We start from the raw sequence: 19125 nt of genomic DNA, 5'->3' as shown, positions 1-19125 counted from the left end.
TCCATAGTAACTCAGGTGGAGCTGTAGAGATCTTCAATAATCACACACACTGCCAGAGATGCAATACATGAATTTAGATCAATGTCTGTTAATTTATTTAAATGGCTTAGTCAAAGTTTTTAAACTATTTCCTAATGAAAATCTGTGGAGAGACTTCAAACTCGATGGGCACAGATCCTATCCATCAATCTGACTGAGGTTTAGCTGTTATATAAAGAACAATAGGCACAAATGTCACTCTCTAGATCTGCAGAGTTTGTACACACTTACATGTCATGCACTCTAAAATGACATGTAGCTGTAATCTCAACAGAGCTTGTTGGCTCCATTAAGCATTGACCCGAGGTGACTAATTACATACGGACACCTCATTCTTCACATCTATTTTTGTTGGCATTCAGTACCTTGTTCTGCTCTATCACAAAATAACCCAATAAAAGACACTGGCGGTGAAATAAAACTGAATCTTTGTTTCAAAGATGTAAAAAAAAAAAAAGTCAGAAGAAAAAAATAACTAAAACATAAATAAACATAAAAAGCTATAAATCCGACTCCAAATTGACTCATCGAATATATAAACTGTGCATTTCAGGCTAGTTCCAACGTGGCATATTAAAAAATGGTTTAAGTGGTTCATAAGGCACTCTAATTACCACAAAGTATAATGATACGTTTTAAAAGGAATATACCTTTAACCAGTTCAACATCTTAACTCCACTTTGTCAGTAGGTTTTCCATTCTAATAGTTTTGGGGGTATTAATGTATTCATCCATTTCTAAAGGTCGGCTCTCTACTCAAGTTAACTCTTTGTATTTTGTGACTGCAGCCTGTTAAAGCCATGATTGTAGCCATTACTCTTCTAATCCGCCGTTCATATGAAAATAGACGTTGATTATGTGAGATGTCAAAAGTATTTATGTTTTGCTCTTAGCTTACAGTAACAAACTCATTTAGACGCCCTCCACCAGTCCAGCGTGTAATGGAGGTTTTTGACCTCCAGAGTTCAAACCTTTCTGCTTACACAGCTGATGTTTTCTGGCACGGCTCTCGGAGACTTCCTGCCTCTTTGATGCCTCGTCCGACCACGCTAACGTGCCCCCTGACAATGTGTAACAGCTAATCCATAGTTTTTACTGAGAGACACACATGTGCACGCACAGAGACTAAGTAATTTGTGTAACCTCCTGTGATACAGAGATCCAGAGCCAGGAACAACATGAACAAAGTATGACTGCGTAGTGTTGAAAAAATGTCTAGGTTGAAATTGTCATTCATTTTACTACCCACTTTGTAACATTTGTTTATCCTTAAGACATAATATAAAAGCTACTTTAAGTTTATTAAAGGGGCAGGATTATGTAAAGTTGAGTTTTTTTGAGCTTTACATAATATGATAAAGTTATTACCTCATCAAGAACATACCTAGAGTTTTGCCTTGATTCTTCCATGCATGTTTGATAAATCCTTTCATCTCCCATGACAACCATTCAGCTGTGCTTAGCCCCGCCTTCAAGGATGAAGCTCCTCCTCTGAGTTGCAGTTTCCAAGCTTCTGCCTCACAGAGCATACCTCACCCTCGAATAACCTACTTAGATCCTTCAGACTAGCCAGCAGCAATTAGCAAACACCTGGTGGATCTGCACATCTGCTGAGCTCATTACAGGAGCTACTTCTCAGAGCAACACTGGCAAAAGAAGCCCTCTATTAACCTATTAAATGGTTAATAGAGGAGCCATGTTGTGATAACTTGCAAAAGGTAGAATTTCAGAAAGAGCAGGAGTTTTTAAAGAGGCCTAATTGCAAGGCTTTATATTACAAAGTCAAATTTCTTTCAAGTCATATTATATATATATATACACACACAATTTTATGACAACTAAATGTAACATAGTCACTTGATTGTACTATAAAATGGCACCATTTTCCTGGAAAATATACAATACTGCCCTTTAAGTTACTATCATCCTCTGCTCTCTATTAGTGAGACAGTCATGCAGTATTTATACATTTTAAAAGGTCTGAGTTATTTAGATGTTTTAGTCAATTCTGTCCAGCAGCAATTTGAGAAGGTACTGTAGGTCTGCTTCATGTGTGTGGCTCAGTCAGTCCTCAGTGTTAGTGAGTAATATCCTATCAGATGGAGCCTCCTGGCTCAGGTTTACACTGCTGGCTGTGGGTGGGACCCTGGAGAGGACAGAGGGTGAAGAGCAGAGCAGAGGAACACACTGAACAGAGAACAGGACATGTGCACACACTGCATGAGCATTGTCGAAGAAAAAACTGAGAGGAGCAATAAATGAGACTACAAACAATCCCATTGTTGTGTTGAGTGCCTTTCCCCCCGTCTTTTCTTAATTTCCTCCTGCCTCCCCTCTCTCTTCAGGAAGTGGTGGTGTGTGGCCACTCTCTGGAGGTGAATGTGACCAGCAATCTGGATTTTTACCTCAGCGTTGCCCAGGTGCAGCTCCTTCAGCAGCTCCTCAGAGACAACATGGTGGGCTCGAATGCTTCAGAGAAAGGTTCTGAGGTAACTTCTGACCCCATATATGTTACATATGAAAATGCACATGATTGCTGAAATATTTACACCAGTGGTGTTCAAATGTTTTGTAATCTGGCCTCAAAATTGTCAAGTCAAAGTAATTGTGGGCCAAAAGAATTCCTGAAACTACAATAATATATATATCTTTAAAAACACTGGTTGTATCACGCGAGGTTTAATAAATGAAGGTTTAATAAATGAACTAAAAGCTGATTTGGATTCTGCAGCCTGTTGATAGTCAGATGGTAAATCTGGTGTCATTTACTATGAAATGAAAGAAAAAGTAAAAAGAACGGTTGTTAAAAGACAAACACTTTGTACTTCATATTTTCCATCGCAGAACGTTTCAATTTGTTGGTAATAATTAGGCCACCTGTTCCGGCGGGCCACACAGAAACAGTCAAGGAACCGCAAATGGAAACAAGGCTGAGCTTTGGACACCCCTGATCTACACTGTATTCCCTCAGTCATGCAGTAAAAATGTCAGTTTTGTTTTTAAAGACGATCGTTTTAATTCTCCTGCTTACGCACCGCGTACCGTCCGATTGTCAGATTGCTGAACAAGTGAAGCAGTTTTCTCTGAAATCTGTCAGGATAAGCTCCTCTGACACTGTTTCCTTAGTATCAGCGCTGACTTTTGTTTTTTGGGTGAATCCAACACATTTAAATATTTACTTACTCAGAGCAAAGCAGCGCTCTAATGTGGCATTAGTTTACTGTGCTGTGCTCCGCTGCAGCCATCCTATTGTTTACAGGACAAGGAGCACCCAGGCGCCATTTGCCCCGTCTGACCGGTTAATGAAGCTTTCTAATGGAACACAATATAAAAATATTTACCATCATTGGTGAGGAAGAGACTCCCAGAGAGGACAGAGGAGAGAAAAGCGGAGGGTGGGGAGAGGAGGGCTACATGAAGCAAGTCCACAAAGGAGCTTCTCTGTTCACTTATTGTGAGACTCTTTTTGGAAGGATCTGTTTAGTTCAGTGTCAGATGACTCAGTTCTTCTGAAGGCTTCCGAAACACAATAGAAGAAAAACAGAAGAAACTGCACAGAAAATCCATAACTACTAGAGCATAAACAAAGTGTTTCTGTTTATTAATACAAAGACAAAGTAACAAATTTGCCTTTCAGATATCTATTTGGAAAAACACTGAATTAGCAATGATCCATATTGTATGATCGTCATTTGACATAAAGTTTAGGTTTTACTGAAACATTCTGTGGTTGTAGTTATTATGGTCCATATTTTTGCCTCTAAAATCTGCTCCACAGAGTCAATATAAGTTGATGTGCTTGTTTTTTTTTTTTATTATTATTATTATTATTATTATTATTATTATTATTATTATTGTTGTTGTTTTGGCATTAAAAGTTGAGTCTGGCATCTTTGTGGAGTCTATAGTTAAAGTTAGGACCCTCAGCTATATTTCACTATGGCTTAGTGAACACCAGGGGGTTTCGGATTGTTTGAGCAGTTTTCTGTCTGCTGTCCTGCTGGTTACAGGGAGTGTTATTGTCTAAGCAGTATGAAGAATTCACAAAAAATATTTATTTGTTCATTAAATGTCCATAGAACATTTGCAAGTGCTCTGTTTTTCTCAGTAGAACATAGCATTGCTATAAGATATCCCCCGTTTACTTCTCAGTTCTCATTTTTGATGGTTTCTCTGGTTCCTGCTGTGCAACTCCCTTGTATTTATTTCTTTAGTGCTGTTGGTAGAAGAAACTGACCTTGAATCCATAGCTTTTTGTTTTGTCAGGCTGGAAACCATTCAGCTAGATGGTCCTGTAACATCCATGTGCCTGTAGCTGCAGCGCCTTGTGATCAGCTATGTCAGCCTGTGTGCTGCTGGGCTTTAGAAGTTACTCTGAATGAATGTTATCTGCCTCAGGGTTAAACTCTTTGTAGCTCTATCTAGTCTGTTTGGTTGAGTGTGGTGTGTGTGTGTATAGGGACTTATTTTTCAAGCTACAGAGCCCTCTAGTGGTTGCCTTTACTAAGAGTGTTGTGTGATCCCTCTGATCCTGGCTCCTGTTTAAGCCTCTGTTCTTTCCCATAGATAAAGCACATCATGCAACACATATCAGTATAAAGCTGCCTGTCAGCTGACAGCAAAGGGGTAAAAAATGCATTGATAACATGCCCTTTCACTTTAGTTTTAACTTTGTTTTTGTCCATATACGATTGGACAGTCTTCTTCGTACAACCTGCTCAAAGGATCAAGTCAGAAGACATCTGGTGTGATTGAATGTTTTTGTTGTTGGGATTCTACAAACATTTCTTGCATTACTGTCCCCAATTCAAATTGAAATAAAACTTGGCTCCATTCTTCCTGATTTTCCCTTCTGCCCCCATGTGCAGTTTGTCTTGAATCCCATTCTCTGATTTCAAACAGTTCCCATTACCCCTTACAGCTGTGTTTTATTGTCAGGGTTAATGAATTTGTTTTGTTGGGGCTTTCGGGTTCCTTGGCGGCGGGAGGCAAGCCAGGCGCGTGGGGAATGTGTGCAAGCATTGTGTAGGGTTTTCAGTCATCTCTAAACACTGCGCTGTGCCATAAATCTGTTCATACGCACACTCGGTTAATTGTCCTTTATTTTCATTCTCCCTCCGTGTGCTCTGAAGCCATTTTTCCACAGTTGGCGTTCCAGTTTCAGTTCAGATCCGGACCGGGATGCAGAGCAAGTGTAACGCGACTTCTTAGCGGTCCATAAGCAGATGTGTTGCTCTTTAAATCGCCGGATTATTAGAATGTTTATCATGGCGTTAGCTGTGGTTCGTCACAGTCTGACTTCATCTCAGCGTTTCCCGGTTGACGGTAATGATGATGAAGTGAAGTGAAGTTGGGTTGGGATCAGGCAGCTTTCAGCAGCAGGAGGTCCCACAGCCAAGGAGCTATGAATAGATGCGGTTTCCAGGACTAATCTGGCTACTATGTCATCAACCGTGTCACCCGGCAACACAGAAAGGCATACCATCAAACAGACACATGTTCACACAGCCAAACACACGGACACATGCGCTCCACATTCCCCGCATGGTGAGTGTCCGCCACCTTTATTTGGAAGGCACAAAAGTAATACGTCTGTAGGAGCAACCATCTGACCTGTGTGTGTGTGTGTGTGTGTGTGTGTGTGTGTGTGTGTGTGTGTGTGTGTGTGTGTGTGTGTGTGTGTGTGTGTGTGTGTGTGTGTGTGTGTGTGTGTGGGTGTGTGTATGTTTTCCTCTCATGTCAGCTAAACTTCACTAAGTCATGTTAACCTCCATTACATATGGACCATTTCATTCATACAAAGTAAATTTTGTGAGCTGAGACTTATTGACATGATGAAGTTTGATTAAGCATTAATTATAAGGTTTATAGAGTACATGCATTTATGGATTTTTTCAGTTAACCCTGCTGATAAAAACACATCTTGGTGATAAAATCTGGATTTTCATTGCAAGATTTTCCAAAAATCACAGATTACTTTACTAATTCTGCTTTGTGCCTATTTCATCCATGACATCACAAGAGGTACAAGAATCAAATGGTGCAGTAAACGCTATGGTGAAAAGCAATATTTGGCAAATTTTAGTGCAAATTTAGAAGCATTTGAAACTCACCAAAGGGTTCAACCTCATGTGTTTGAGACAGAGTTGGACCAGAGCCAAGATAAGCTGCTGATGACGTAAAACCAACTTGAAGCTTTGTATTATTTTGTAATGTCATTCCCTCATACAAAATATGTTGCTTTGATTTTTTTTCATGCATTTTTGAGATGTGTGGCAGCCATTATGGGATGCTTTAAAGCTTTCTCTTACAAAGCTCCTCCTCAGAGCTGTCGTCTCCAAGCCTCAGCCCTCCAAATCCTCCAGACTAGTGACAGCAGCAATTACCAAACTCTTGGTGAAATTGCAAGTCAGCTGAGCTTGTAAAAATGAGTTCTCAGACTAGACCCAGGCTTGAAAGAGCGGTTGTAAACAGCAAAATGGAGATGCATTGTTGTAATGAAATGTTGAAAGAGCAGAAGTTTCTTAAAGAGACAGAACTCCAATTCCAATGCGTTGAATTGTGAAGTCAAATTTCTTTTAAGTTATGTTTGATACAGCATTTTTATAACAAAGGAAGATAGTTATTTGGCGATGCTATGAAATGGCACTATGTGCCTGGAAAATACATACTACCTCTTTAAAAATAGATGTCAGCAGAGTTACTAACTTTTAGTGACTAGTAAAAACTTGCTTTTTTGAAGATGAATGTTTTCTCAATTCAGCCAAGTTGGAGAAAACTTCCTATCACGTGGTTATGCAGCTGATCAATTATATCTCTCCTATACTTTACTTTTACTGAAATGTTGTAGTTTTTTTTTTCTCATACTCAGATTTTACTTGTTACACTAAAACAGTGATTCTCCTTTCTCCATTTCTTGTCATTGCAATGTCACAGTCGTCTGTTCTTATACAACCTCTCTGTATCCCTATGCTGTTGCCATGCCGTTGTTTTGATAATATGCTTTCGGGACCAAAGCAGTCGGGATTCAGGATAGTTGTGTTTTATAAGCGTATCTTTGATTTCCATGTTAGTGTGTCTGGCTTCCTCTCTTTCTGACACAGATACACAAACACACACGCAGATGCAGCCTGGGTCAGCCATGTGCGTGTAGCACTGTGTGAGAGGAAAATACCCTCTGGTGCAGGGGGAAGTCCCGCTCCACCTCATCCTGGGATGATTACACGCATGGGAAGCAGGGCTCTTGACTTTCTCCAACACTCATGGACACACATTCACATGGTTGCCAGTGAACACACATATATTCCGGAGAGCTACAGACGTTGAGGAGAGGCTGTTCAACCTTGACAGAACATAACACTTAGAGATTTTAATGCAGACACATAAAGCGTCAGATACAGTACCTGCATCAGTCTCAGCATGTGTTGCTTTTCTTTTCTTCCCTTTTCTTTCTCTGCCGTTCATGGGACTGTCAAAAATCACACGTAAACTAGTTCTGGACCATCCCGGGCCGGCTGGTTACATAAGAAGCTGGGTGATACCATGGAGGGTTCCTCTCTATAGAGTTTGTTCTATATATAGGGTTCTGGTACGTGCAGTTTATAGTTCCAAGCCAAAGGAGATTGACTGGACTGTCTCACAAAGTTTTTATAAAACAGGTGACAATGACAGCTTCTGTTGGAATTTAAGATTAGGAAATTTTGATCATATACACCAAATGCTCAGTTATGATAAACTTTTTAAGACCACAAAGCATCTCATTCATACATCATCTGTCCGTGAAGAAAAACACAGACTTTAAATCCCAACTGCATTAGATTTAGTTGAGCAGTATTAGTATCTTTTGTCAATGAAATAAAGAGTTGCATTCATTTCTTCTATTCTAAGAGATCAGACAGTAGCTCAGCATTTACTATTAGACAGAAATAAGGTTAGTTATAAAGATGACAGTGGATTGATTTACACCAGAGTTTTTCAAATTTTAGACCATTAGAGACAAAATTGACCACCATGCCCTCCCAACTGCTGTACTACTATTATTTCTGTAAACTTTTTTCTATTGGTATACTTGATGTTCCATTCTTATATGTTTTCACCCCTTTCTCTACAGTAAAATATGAACCTACATTTGATATAAGAGCCTCACCCATTGGAAAATCTCTAATCTACACAAATAACTGAGCCCAATATCAAGAGTTGGTCTCAAATTAATTAAGAATAAATTCAAACCTTTCTTTTCCTCTCTAACTAAAAGTTCCACATGTGAGGCTGGATTCCTGCCTTCTGGTGACGTGTTCTGCCCTCTTCTTATTCCTACTCAGAGTAGGAGTGCTCTGCTCATCAAACCCACTGTGTCGTTGACAACCTTGGCTCGGGAAGCAACCTCAGGCTTTATCCTCATCTGTCTTATGTTTAATATAAAGTGTTTTGAAGACTGTTCCTCTTTGTGATGAGTGTTTCATATTGTCTGATCATTGAAGTTCCTCTTTTGACCTCCAATAGCAAAAAGTGAGATGTCAAAGGAACCCTTACCTGATGTGATTGCCAGTAAAAACAGATAAGTTTGAAACTATAAAGCATTCAAATAAAAGGAACAAGATCGAAGAGACAAAAAAGAATGATTTCGATACAGTCTGAGTAAGAACCTATTAGATTTTTGCTCGAACTTCTGACTGAATTTATTATATTTAGCTGTTAACATAGAAGTTGGTGTTCCTGGCAAAGCAAATTGATTCTTAACTACTTAAGTTGGCTGTTAACCCTCTCTGGGGTCTGGACCACCCTCCAGCCCCCCATTCTCTTCCAGTGCCACTTAACTCTATTGCCATTCACCTTGTTGCTGCCTGGAGAGCTAACAAATAGAGCTTTTCACGCAGCTAACTCCTTTTCCCTTTGGCTGATTCACATCGGTAAAGTAACTGTCATTATCATTGGATTATCTTCAACACATATTTTCACAGCCAATGTTCCTTCAACGGCCCGTTTTTGTTTTGAAACCGTATCTTCCTCTTTTTTCTCTTACTGCCCGTCTTGTGTGACTCAACTGTTAATTGACAGCCAGTCATAACAAGTCGCCTTCTCTGTTCAACCCTAGCATCCTAACCAGCTTTCTTTTCTAAACATAAGCGTAACACATTCCTAAATTGACTCCTTGGAAACCTGATCTATTTGAGATCAGTAGCAGCTGAATTTGCTGCCTTTCCAATCAGTTTTGGCGAAATTGGCGTGAAAACTCCAGATAAAAATCGTGCAGGCTGGAATTCCAAGCGGAGAATCAAACGGTGCCTTTGAGGAGAGGCAGGAGGCCCCCAAACGTGAACCCCGGGATCAAGTGACCAGTCAGGTAAGCAGGAGTCAGTAGAGCGCTGGCCCTTTGCCTGCAAAGGAAATAGGGCCACAGACTCAGGGGAGTAGTAAAACCAGGACACGGCGGGCCAGCTAGTAGACCTATTTGTAAACACACATCTGAGACTTGTTCTTTGAAAAGTACCCAAGAATCTGGGAGGAATTTCAAAAGAGATTCAAAGAGGAAGCCTTTTTTCTCTACACCTGTGTAAGCAGGTTTCCAACTAAAATAACAGCTGATGCAGACTATTGGGTGACTCAGAGAATTTGGTATAAATGCTGTTTCCCCTTTACTTCATTTGTCCAGGAGAAGTAAGCAAATTTTGCATGATTTCAAGACATTTTTCATTGTTTGCATTCTAAGGTTCTGCTATATTTTGTTTTCATTGGATATATTTATTTTCATTTATTTTAACCTTGTTTTGAAAAGAACATGTTGAGAGTTTTGTCTCATTTCTGTCTCTTGTTTTTTTTATTAACATCTTCAATGTACATATATTTAGTGGTTTTTAACTAAGTTGTTTTTTGCAGAAGTAGAGAGTTAGGCAAACACATGATAGTAACATGGTGCATTTAGGCATCTAGGCATGATGGAGACTTTCTAAAGTTAAACTACTCTGATTATTTCAGAGTAGTCTGTTGATCGGCTGCTAAACCATCTCAGATTTACAAAGTGCAATCTGTTGTGGTGGAAGCCGTTTTAGTCTTAGCAAAAATGCTTCTCAGTTTTTAGTTATTTCTAAATGTGATAGTTTTAGTCCAATTCATGTTAACAAAAAGTTTGAATCAACTTTTACTCTTTTCACTCTAGTGAAAGAAAATATTATTCTTTACAAATTAAATTGGAGAACTCCTGACACCTTTTCAACTTTTGACTGACAGGTTATAAGCACAACAAGTAGAAATGTCTGACAGATCACCTAATAGCATTTTTGTCCACTTTGGTCTCTCCAAAAACTCATCAAAGTCTAGTCATGCTTTAGTCATCAAAGACTCGTGTTTTTCTCAGTAATGCCATTATAAAAGGGGCTTAAACAAAATAATTTTATTACTGTGGTTGTTAATGAAAACGACATTGTGTCCATAATGTAGATGAACAAAATTTCTCTCACACATCTTATACATCTCCTGGTGGTTCCACACTCGGTACAGCCAAGATTAGTAAACTTAGTACCAGCTACATTTTTGCATGTGTTCACCCAATTTAAGGAGTAACCAATTAGAAAAATGTTCCCTGCTTTAATAAGTCTTGACTTCAGCATCAACATTGAGATGGCAGAATTTGATGTAAGCAACATGAAATCATGGGTCAGTTTTCTGTCTTGTGGTGGGGGGGGAGGTATTTTCTTGACACTTTAAATGTTTTAGCTCACCTGAAGTTCTGGTCATGTTCCTCCATTTATGAACACAGTGTACCCATCTTCTGATGCAGTATGTCAAAGCTGGTCTGTTGAATTTGACAATCTGTTGACGGCATTCCAATGGTTCCTACTGTCACCCTCTTCATCTGACAGAAGATGGACAGATCTGCAGCAAACTGAAATGCTATTATGTCCATATGGACCAAAATATATCAAGAATGTTTTGAGACCTTGTTGAAACTTTGTCAGAAGTTCTAAAAGTAAAGGCAAATGTAATGTGGTATTATCAATGGTAGCTAAGTGAATTTTATTTGTTAAGCATCTTTCACAGACAAAACCATCACAAAGTGCTGTAGAGAAAACCAAAAAATACAAATACCAATAAAATAACTTATAAATAAATTCATATGAGTAAGGAAACAATCAGTATAAGAGATCTTAGTCATTGTTTTTTCTCGCTTGCTTGCAGTTGTCTAGCATAGTGTGTGGGGGCGAAAGCAAAAAATGACTCATGCTCCACTCCTATCATCTGCGTTTCCTCTCTTGACAATATTAGCTACGCTTGGTTTAACTTCAATTTGACACCAGTATCATTTATCTTTCCTAATCTTTGCTTCTGAATTCCTCTGCATTCCCTCCTACAACTTTATATCTAAATCTAAAATACCTGAGTTTCCTGACGAAGCAGAAATCTGTTTTCTAGCTGAGGTGTTCTGCTGTCTGCAGGTTGTTTTGCTCTGATTATCCTCCACCATTGTGCACTTTTGGCCGATGTCTTCATATTGTCAAAACTCTCCTCACTAACTTGGATAAGGATACGGGTTCTTGCAACATCCTCTGTTGTAAACCTAACATGTACGTACATCAGACTTTGTTTCACTGTGTGCTGGGAACACATCCAGGGAGAAATTAAAGGAAGATTACTTCAGTCCTCCCAATCCTTCTAATTTCAGCTTTCTTGTGACATTGTGCCAAAATCGTTTTTGCCTTCCAGTTTCTCTTTTCAGATCTTTCCTTTGTTCACACTCTTTTTGTTGTACTTTAAGGTGCTTTCTAATTTCTCCATATATATATATATATATCCCTGCAGCATGTCATGTCAAAGCCTATATTGTGCGGTGGATTTAACAGACCACCCAGAGCTCATTGCACTTCCCAGCCTGTGCTGATTTAAACAGTTTCATCTCACCTGGGGTTCCCATTATTAGGGGCTCCAATTTTCCTTGGATCCAGTGGAGTGTGGAGCCAAATTGTTTTTGTTCTGTTTGTTTTTATTCCATCAATAAATACGATACTGCAGTCTATAGTAATTACCTAGGTCCAACACTTTTTGGCTTGTAGCTCAAATATTTTGGCCGCAACCGTTTGGCTAAGTAAGGGATACATTTCCAAGTTGGGTACAATCAAACATCTCTGGCTACTGGGTTAATTGGGTAAATACATACTTTGTAAGAATTACTTCGATGAAAATTATATCCTGAATTAGAATCAGCATCCTCAATATAGTGCACAGTGGAGTCACGCCTACCCACAATTCAATATTCACAGATTTTTGCATACAGTATAACTAGAATAAAAGACAGTGCAGCTTCAGAAGCTGAAATACCTCACAGTGCTACTTGACACCTTATTAGTTCATGTTTGCAAAGCAGCCAATCCGTGAGCGTCTTTCATTTGGTGTTGATTGGCCGTACCACCAAGAGCAGGGGATAAGGAAGACTGTCATCTTCAGTAGACTGTTTCCTCTGATGGGTATGTTAATGCATGTTAAAGTTTATTTGGTGTTTAAAATATTAATTTAAGCAGGTACAAGTACGACTACTAGAGGAACATTGTACTAAATTTTAGAGATACCAGATGTCAGCACATTTAATGTGGAGGAGTTTAGGTTATGATAGTTTGATTAAACTTTTTTGTCTACATTCATTTATCTGAGACTATTTGCAAAATGGCACTGAACAGTCAAAGTATTTGATAGTTAAATTCAGCAAATCACTTCTGAGCAACTACCTTATGATGGTAGCTGATGTATCTCTGAATCAGTTTCAATTATTGCTGTCAAATTAGAAAAATTCTTCATTCGCAAGTTTTCCAAGGCCATTTAAAAACAGAAACAACACTTGTGGACTCCACCAACAAATAAATATCTTGCCAACAATTTTTAACAGTGATATCAAACTTGCATTGGAAACTTCCAAAACAAGAGTTTTAGAAGTTTAGTAGCATGTTTTGATTATAAACTGCATTCAAGAGCTGAGGATAAAGATTCAAATCATACCAGATAATATTTTTTTTTGGTTGGAAGTTAGGTTGATTAAGAACTGACAGGAGACAGTTTTTTCTCTGCTACGTTTTCTGAAAAATGGAGGACTAAAGAGGTGTTCTTTCATTTGCTGACGCATCTCCTGTTTTTGTTATACCTGGCCGTCACCTTAATGTAATTATTTAGGCATAGAAGACATTTGCTGAGCTGGCTGGAGATGTTTAGGGATTTAATTTGAGTTAAATGTGTTTTCCTATTACATGTAAAGTCTAATAATCCATTTATCACACCGTCATTCTGCCAACTTTTCCATCAAGCTTTCAAAATTGAGGTTTTTCTCTCCCTTTTTTATTGTTTATCTTGTGTCTTGGTTGTTATTAACGATGGGAGAGTTTATTAGGCTGAAGGAGCCAACTTACTCAGTCATTTTTAAGCACTTCTCACTGCATGTCCCCGTATTGTTTGTTTTCAGTAACACAGTTATGGTGTTAATCTAGGACCGGTCTTCTGGGATTTTTAAACACTCTCTCAATACTGCTGCGCTGCAAGTTGCTTTGACATTCAGTGTTATTGATGTGCTGCAGTTCCTTCATGTCCTCACACTCACCCTAAAATTAACTATTGGATGTGATTTGAAGACTCTAGTTTAGGGTTTTGGTTTATATTGGTGGTTCTGTCGAGGATGACTGAAGCAATAAGTCTCCCATTTAGCTGTAAGGGAGGTGGCTGTCAAACCTTTTAAATCATTCTCGATTGCCAAAGATAAGGAGTGGGGCGCAGTGGGTTCGGCGAGCGTCTCTGAGGGCCTAGAGTCAGTCGCTAGGAAGGCCTTGGTCTTAAACTCAAATATTTGAGCGCACCACTGCAGCCTGCTGAGCGTCAGCATTCTGCAAACAGCTCAGTTCTGCTAAGCAGAGACAATCTGCATTCTATTTGCAAAAAAATATTTGTAAGTAAACTAATTTTGTGCATAGGCATGGGGAGTGGAGGCGGGGGGGACGTCGAACTTCAATCAATTATAAAACAGAGGCTTTTGCCGCCACATTTCCCAGAGCCAGGCCTTTGTTGAGCAGCATACTGTAGTTTCCCACATGGACTTTATTAACTCTCTTTTCACATTGTTTTTTTTTTTCCATTCTTCAGCTTTTATCATTCTGTATCTTTGTTTGTAAGCCAGAATATATAAAAGCCATAAAGCAACTGAATGCTGCACAACTTCATCACAGTATTGATGTTTTCTAGTCTGTTCATCTTTTGCTTTGTTTATGCACAAAGGCTTCCATGAGCTTCTGTCAAGTTTCTTTCTTTTAACCGGCCATCACTGCACTTTTCCGAACTTACCTCGTGCTTTAGGAATGTTGACAAGCGACTTTGGTACATGTGATCAGAGAGAAGTAATGCTTCTTCAAAGCGGACAAAATATGAATTTGTTTTCATTTGAATCTTCTCCCTGCAGATAATTAAGCAAATTGACAAATAGATCCCGGTGATAGAACAAATAGTATCAGAAACATGGTCTTTTCCTCATGCTAGTAAACCCACCAATCAATGTCAGAGGGGGCTTGTTAAAATGACCCCACTTGGCGCTGAACTCTAGAGTACACTGGTTGAAGTACTGCTGACTGTCACAGCGAAGCTCTCTGTATTCATTTTCAGGATTCAGGGTTGTGACCTTCCATTGCATCTTTGTTGTGGTTCAGTTGAAGTGCATAGCAGGTTGCCTTTGTAGCTGAAACAAAGTTCAGTGTATGAGCTGCCTGCCTTTGATGGCCTTGTATGCTTTTTGTCTGCTGTAATGGCACATGAAGCAGTGACTTCATATTATAAATGTCTTCCCCCTTCTGTTTTCCACAAGAAAACGAGAGAAATCTTTGTGAAGTTTGGTTGAGTATTGTTATTAATTTTCTTTTTAAATGAGATATTGCTGCTTTGTGGCTTTCTTGTTTGAATACAAAAGCACAGGGGGCTGCTTTCAACTTTATAGTTCTGCTAAACAAAAGTGGTTAGCACAGCAGGGGCTTAACCTGTAAACTTTGATGTATTCAAGAGACAGATGTTAATTTTCCATCTCAGCATCCTGTAACCAAGTAGTTTGACTGAATGGTATGTCAAAAAGATTTAGTAATGACTTCCTACAATTTTCAATGGCAATTCTACTGGAGTTACATGGGAACATTCTTAACTATTGGTCCACAAGAAATTCATGAGAATTAGTTCATGAGTGGCCTGCTGACACCAGTTCACTTTCATAACTTGAATTAACAGAATTAACATTTGTCATCATTGATTATTGTCCCCTCATATATTCACAGTTATTTTTCAAATCTGAAAAAGTTGTTACTGCACGACCAAAACTGCAAAGTTTAAAATGATACAGGAGCAAAATGAGCATTAATCTGTCTTGCTGTCTCTATTTGGAGTATCCTCCATTTCTACTCCAACATTGTCAGTTTTTAATATATCATATCAGTGTGATAAATAAAATTTGGCTGATATTATTTTATTTTTTTCCATCTTGTTGAAGTTCATCAGTGATCGTGATGCAGTACAGGATTGTGGGGAGTTCAACTGAAGCAGATACGCAGTTATGAAGTCAGCTGTGTGGACATTTATTTCAAGATTTAAAAGGGGTAGTGAAATATTTACAATATCAGTCAATATCAGTTAGCACCCACGACAGCACTATTAATATCAATATTGGCCCAGGTTTTCAGATTGGAGCATCTCTTGTAGCTAAATTTCCACACTAAAGAATGTTGTTGTCTGTGTGAACAGTTGGCCACAAGGATTCATTAAAAGATTGGAAAACTTTGGATTTTTGAGTTTACGAACTGTACAAGACAATGTCTCTCATCTTTCAGATTCTAATACCACTCTGAAAATCTTATTAAATCACAGTATCAGTATTCTCATATGTTAAGTGTGAAAAAGTTTCTGTAAACCTACTTGAATACATCCATGTCCACCATGTAATGATACATTATTGCATCAGCTCTCTACCAAAATTAGTCCTGTTGTCGCCTCTAAATAATATTCCATCAACTTTTTCCTTTGGCTTAAGTTCATTTCTGTGTGTATCTGTGACTTGTTTCAGACCACAGTGAGAATATCTGGCTGTTGAAGCCACTATTAGGGTGAGAGTTATAGTCTTCTTTCTCAATTGAGTGTGTTCATTTTGTTATTTTCTTGTGACCATCATGGCTTCCCTACCGTGCTAAAACATCCAATTTTCCATGTTCCCTGATCTTTGAACCCAAATTGCAACCCTTTTTTTTAATATTCTTCTGGAAACAATCAATCACATATGTGGTTTTTCAAACGTAAAAGTCATGTTGTCATATTTGACTGCCCTGCCAACACTGTAAACGGCTGGCATTTGGATGATGTGACATTTGCTTCCGAGTATTAGCCATCTTCCAGTCAAGCTGTTCTCAGTTACACTGACAGAAATGGGGTCAGAAGTCATACAGATGCACTCTGATGTGATTGGCACTCGGGAGACTCGTGGTTTCACACTTTGGGGATTATCCTCCATTTTCCAGAAAGTCCTGCCTAGAGACTCTGAGGGAATGATCTCATGATTGGCTTAGGTTTTTTTTTTGTGTGTGTGTGTGCATGTGTGTGTGTGTGCGTGCGTGCGTGCGTGCGTGCGTGTGTGTGTGTGTGTGTGTGTGTGTGTGTGTGCGTGTGTGTGTCAGTATGTTTGGGTCAGGAGGGGTCATAACAATGATCAACTAGGTCCAGAGAAAGAATACATTGGGTTCTGGAAATAGTGTTTCAGTACAGCTATTATACAACACTATAAGTAATAGTTCAGCTGGGATCCGGCCCATGGATTCGGCCAATGTTTGCATTCTAAATTTATTGCCTTCTTTAAATGAATAAATTGGCGTGGGGTTAATGTTATATAGCTTTACAGTACCTTTTCTTTTTGAAAGACTGAGTAACATAAAAAGCAAGGTATGTGCTTCTGAGTCTTTGGCCAAGTTTAGAATAAATCCCATGAAGGTATGTGATTGGACTACTTGCTTGTGTGTACGTATGCTAGCTGAACGCGGCATGCTGTGGCATATTTTCTCATTGTCTCTGTGCTCCTGTTTTTGTTCCCCTGAAGCTCTCTTTCTGCTTTCAAGCTAAATTTAGACCAAGAATTTGCTTTGGGGGCAATTTCTTGGTGGTGGTGGTTATAAGAAAAGATGGGGTATTTGTTCTAATTGTAAATGCATGTGAGCAGCCTCAGCTTGGGAAAACGACACAGAAACTTTCAGACCATGGTGCCTTTCCAGCTGACTTCTGCTCTTTTTTTCCCCCGATGCTGTGCGGCTTATTTGTCCATTCCGACGCGAGACGTTTTCTTAGAGTGGATGTTTTGCCTTCGTCGAATGTCTTCTCAACTCCTTCCTTACTTCAATACAATGTTTCACTCACCTAACAAAGCACACATGGCGAAAGGTCCGGGCCTTTTTCTGCCTGCCTTTCCCCCTCCCTGTAGCTTGGAAAATCTTACATTTGTGCAGAAAAGAAGTGCACACATCCTGTCCTGATTATGGCAAGCGAAAGGAGATGGATCTGGCATGGCCAGTCCTATGTAAGTCCGACACATGAGCGTGGTTGAGCAGAGCAGACATCCAGGCAGGCATGCTGCTGCGTTTTATATTGCTCTTGTTCTTAGCCTTTGATGACACTGTTTTGAATAGGAAATATCTAATAAGTCAAGTATTCTGTCTAATGTGCTGCCAGTTGGTTTAGTATTTGCCTGGAGGTCTTGAAACACTATCTCTGCCACAGCAATAATATACATTTAAAATTCTCATTGAGTGGGAGGAAGGGAGGGGGGGAATGATATGCAGGAAAAGAAGGGCCAGCTGAGAATATATGCTGTAATAGTAACCATATGCAGGACGGAGGAGTAGATGAGGGTGGAATAGAACGGGACACACCTTTGCTCTGCGTTCTGTAATTTGCAATTTATCAAAATCACGCTTCAAAGACAGCAGTAGTTAACTGAAAGTGACGTGGGATCCATTATCGTGATTAAGGGAACATGGGGATTGGCCTCACAAAGGTTGTGTCAATGTTGGAAATAATGATTAATAGGCCCAAGTTATTTATTTTGTAAAACAATGCAGCTGCAGAGGGGAAGTTTAAATGATTCACTGGTCCTAGAAATTACAATTTTTGTGTATTTTGTCATGGTGTCTACAATTTATTGCAGGTTTCCATTTAAAAAACCCTTTTATTTGTTTCTTTAATATCTATTTTATACATTTCAGTTAATTTGGAAGGCTGCACTGAGTTTAGTCTTTTTTCTCTCCTTCCTGTTTCATCATTTCAACTTGAGAGATCTTCATAGTTTTAAGATGACATTCCTTGGTAGCATTTTCTTTGTCGCCCGAAACCCAGAAAGCCCCACGCTTTTGATTTATATCATCTGTCACTGAAAGCTTTTTATTGCCACAATGGCAGGAACCCTCCTGACAACAGTTAGCTAGAGTCGAGCATAAAATCTGAACTGCTTCAAAGGCAATACCACAGTCACTTCACAAAACAATTTAATATAATGGCAGTGTGCCCCTTTTTTTTTTTTTTGAAGACGTTCTGAGTATTGCAAAAAGTACAAAATGATTTTTGACCACAGAAAAAGTCCCAGGGCATGCCTTGAATATGTCTGTGGCTGTACCCTGCACTTCTTCTTTGGTTTCTTTGACTGTGGGTATTTGGTATTTGTCTTCATAAACCCACATAAGAAACAAATGCACAAATTCTGAATGTTTCCATCAGCTTTTACACATTTTATCCAAACAAGGGTCACAAGAGGTGTGAGTCTAGACAAACTGACATTGACTGAAAGGAAAGGAGTGCCTGGCTTACACAGCAAGACGCATTGCCGTGGAAACTCATATCTACTATAAAGTGTGTGGCGATGCATGCAATTCATGAGATGAAATGCTGAGCAACTATTGATTGCAGTAGAACAGAGCTAGATGAGATTTTACAAGTATTTCTGCTACGAACTGAGAAGACCCATTTTTCTGTTTTCACAAATACAAGAGATACCAAAACTGTATCTTTGGTTGGAGTTATTGTGGAGAGTCCAGGCATGATAGAGCCTTATGA

The 19125-nt window shown here is 39.1% G+C and overlaps 1 protein-coding gene across 2 annotated transcripts in view; it reads left to right on the top strand.

The window, feature by feature from the left end:
• The window catches only part of LOC129367556 (intermembrane lipid transfer protein VPS13B-like), a 291895-nt gene that overhangs the window by 179282 nt on the left and 93488 nt on the right, over window positions 1–19125 (top strand). For both annotated transcript variants that reach the window (XM_055042090.1, XM_055042091.1), the window contains exon 34: window positions 2385–2528. In XM_055042090.1, coding sequence (XP_054898065.1) covers window positions 2385–2528 — 144 coding nt within the window. The remainder of the gene's footprint in view (window positions 1–2384; window positions 2529–19125) is intronic.

Source organism: Poeciliopsis prolifica, unplaced genomic scaffold (genome assembly GCF_027474105.1).
Source record: "Poeciliopsis prolifica strain line A6 unplaced genomic scaffold, Auburn_PproV2 SCAFFOLD017, whole genome shotgun sequence".
Lineage (NCBI taxonomy): Eukaryota > Metazoa > Chordata > Actinopteri > Cyprinodontiformes > Poeciliidae > Poeciliopsis > Poeciliopsis prolifica.
The sequence above is the reverse complement of the archived record's forward strand: the minus strand, read 5'-3'. Positions and strand labels throughout refer to the sequence as shown.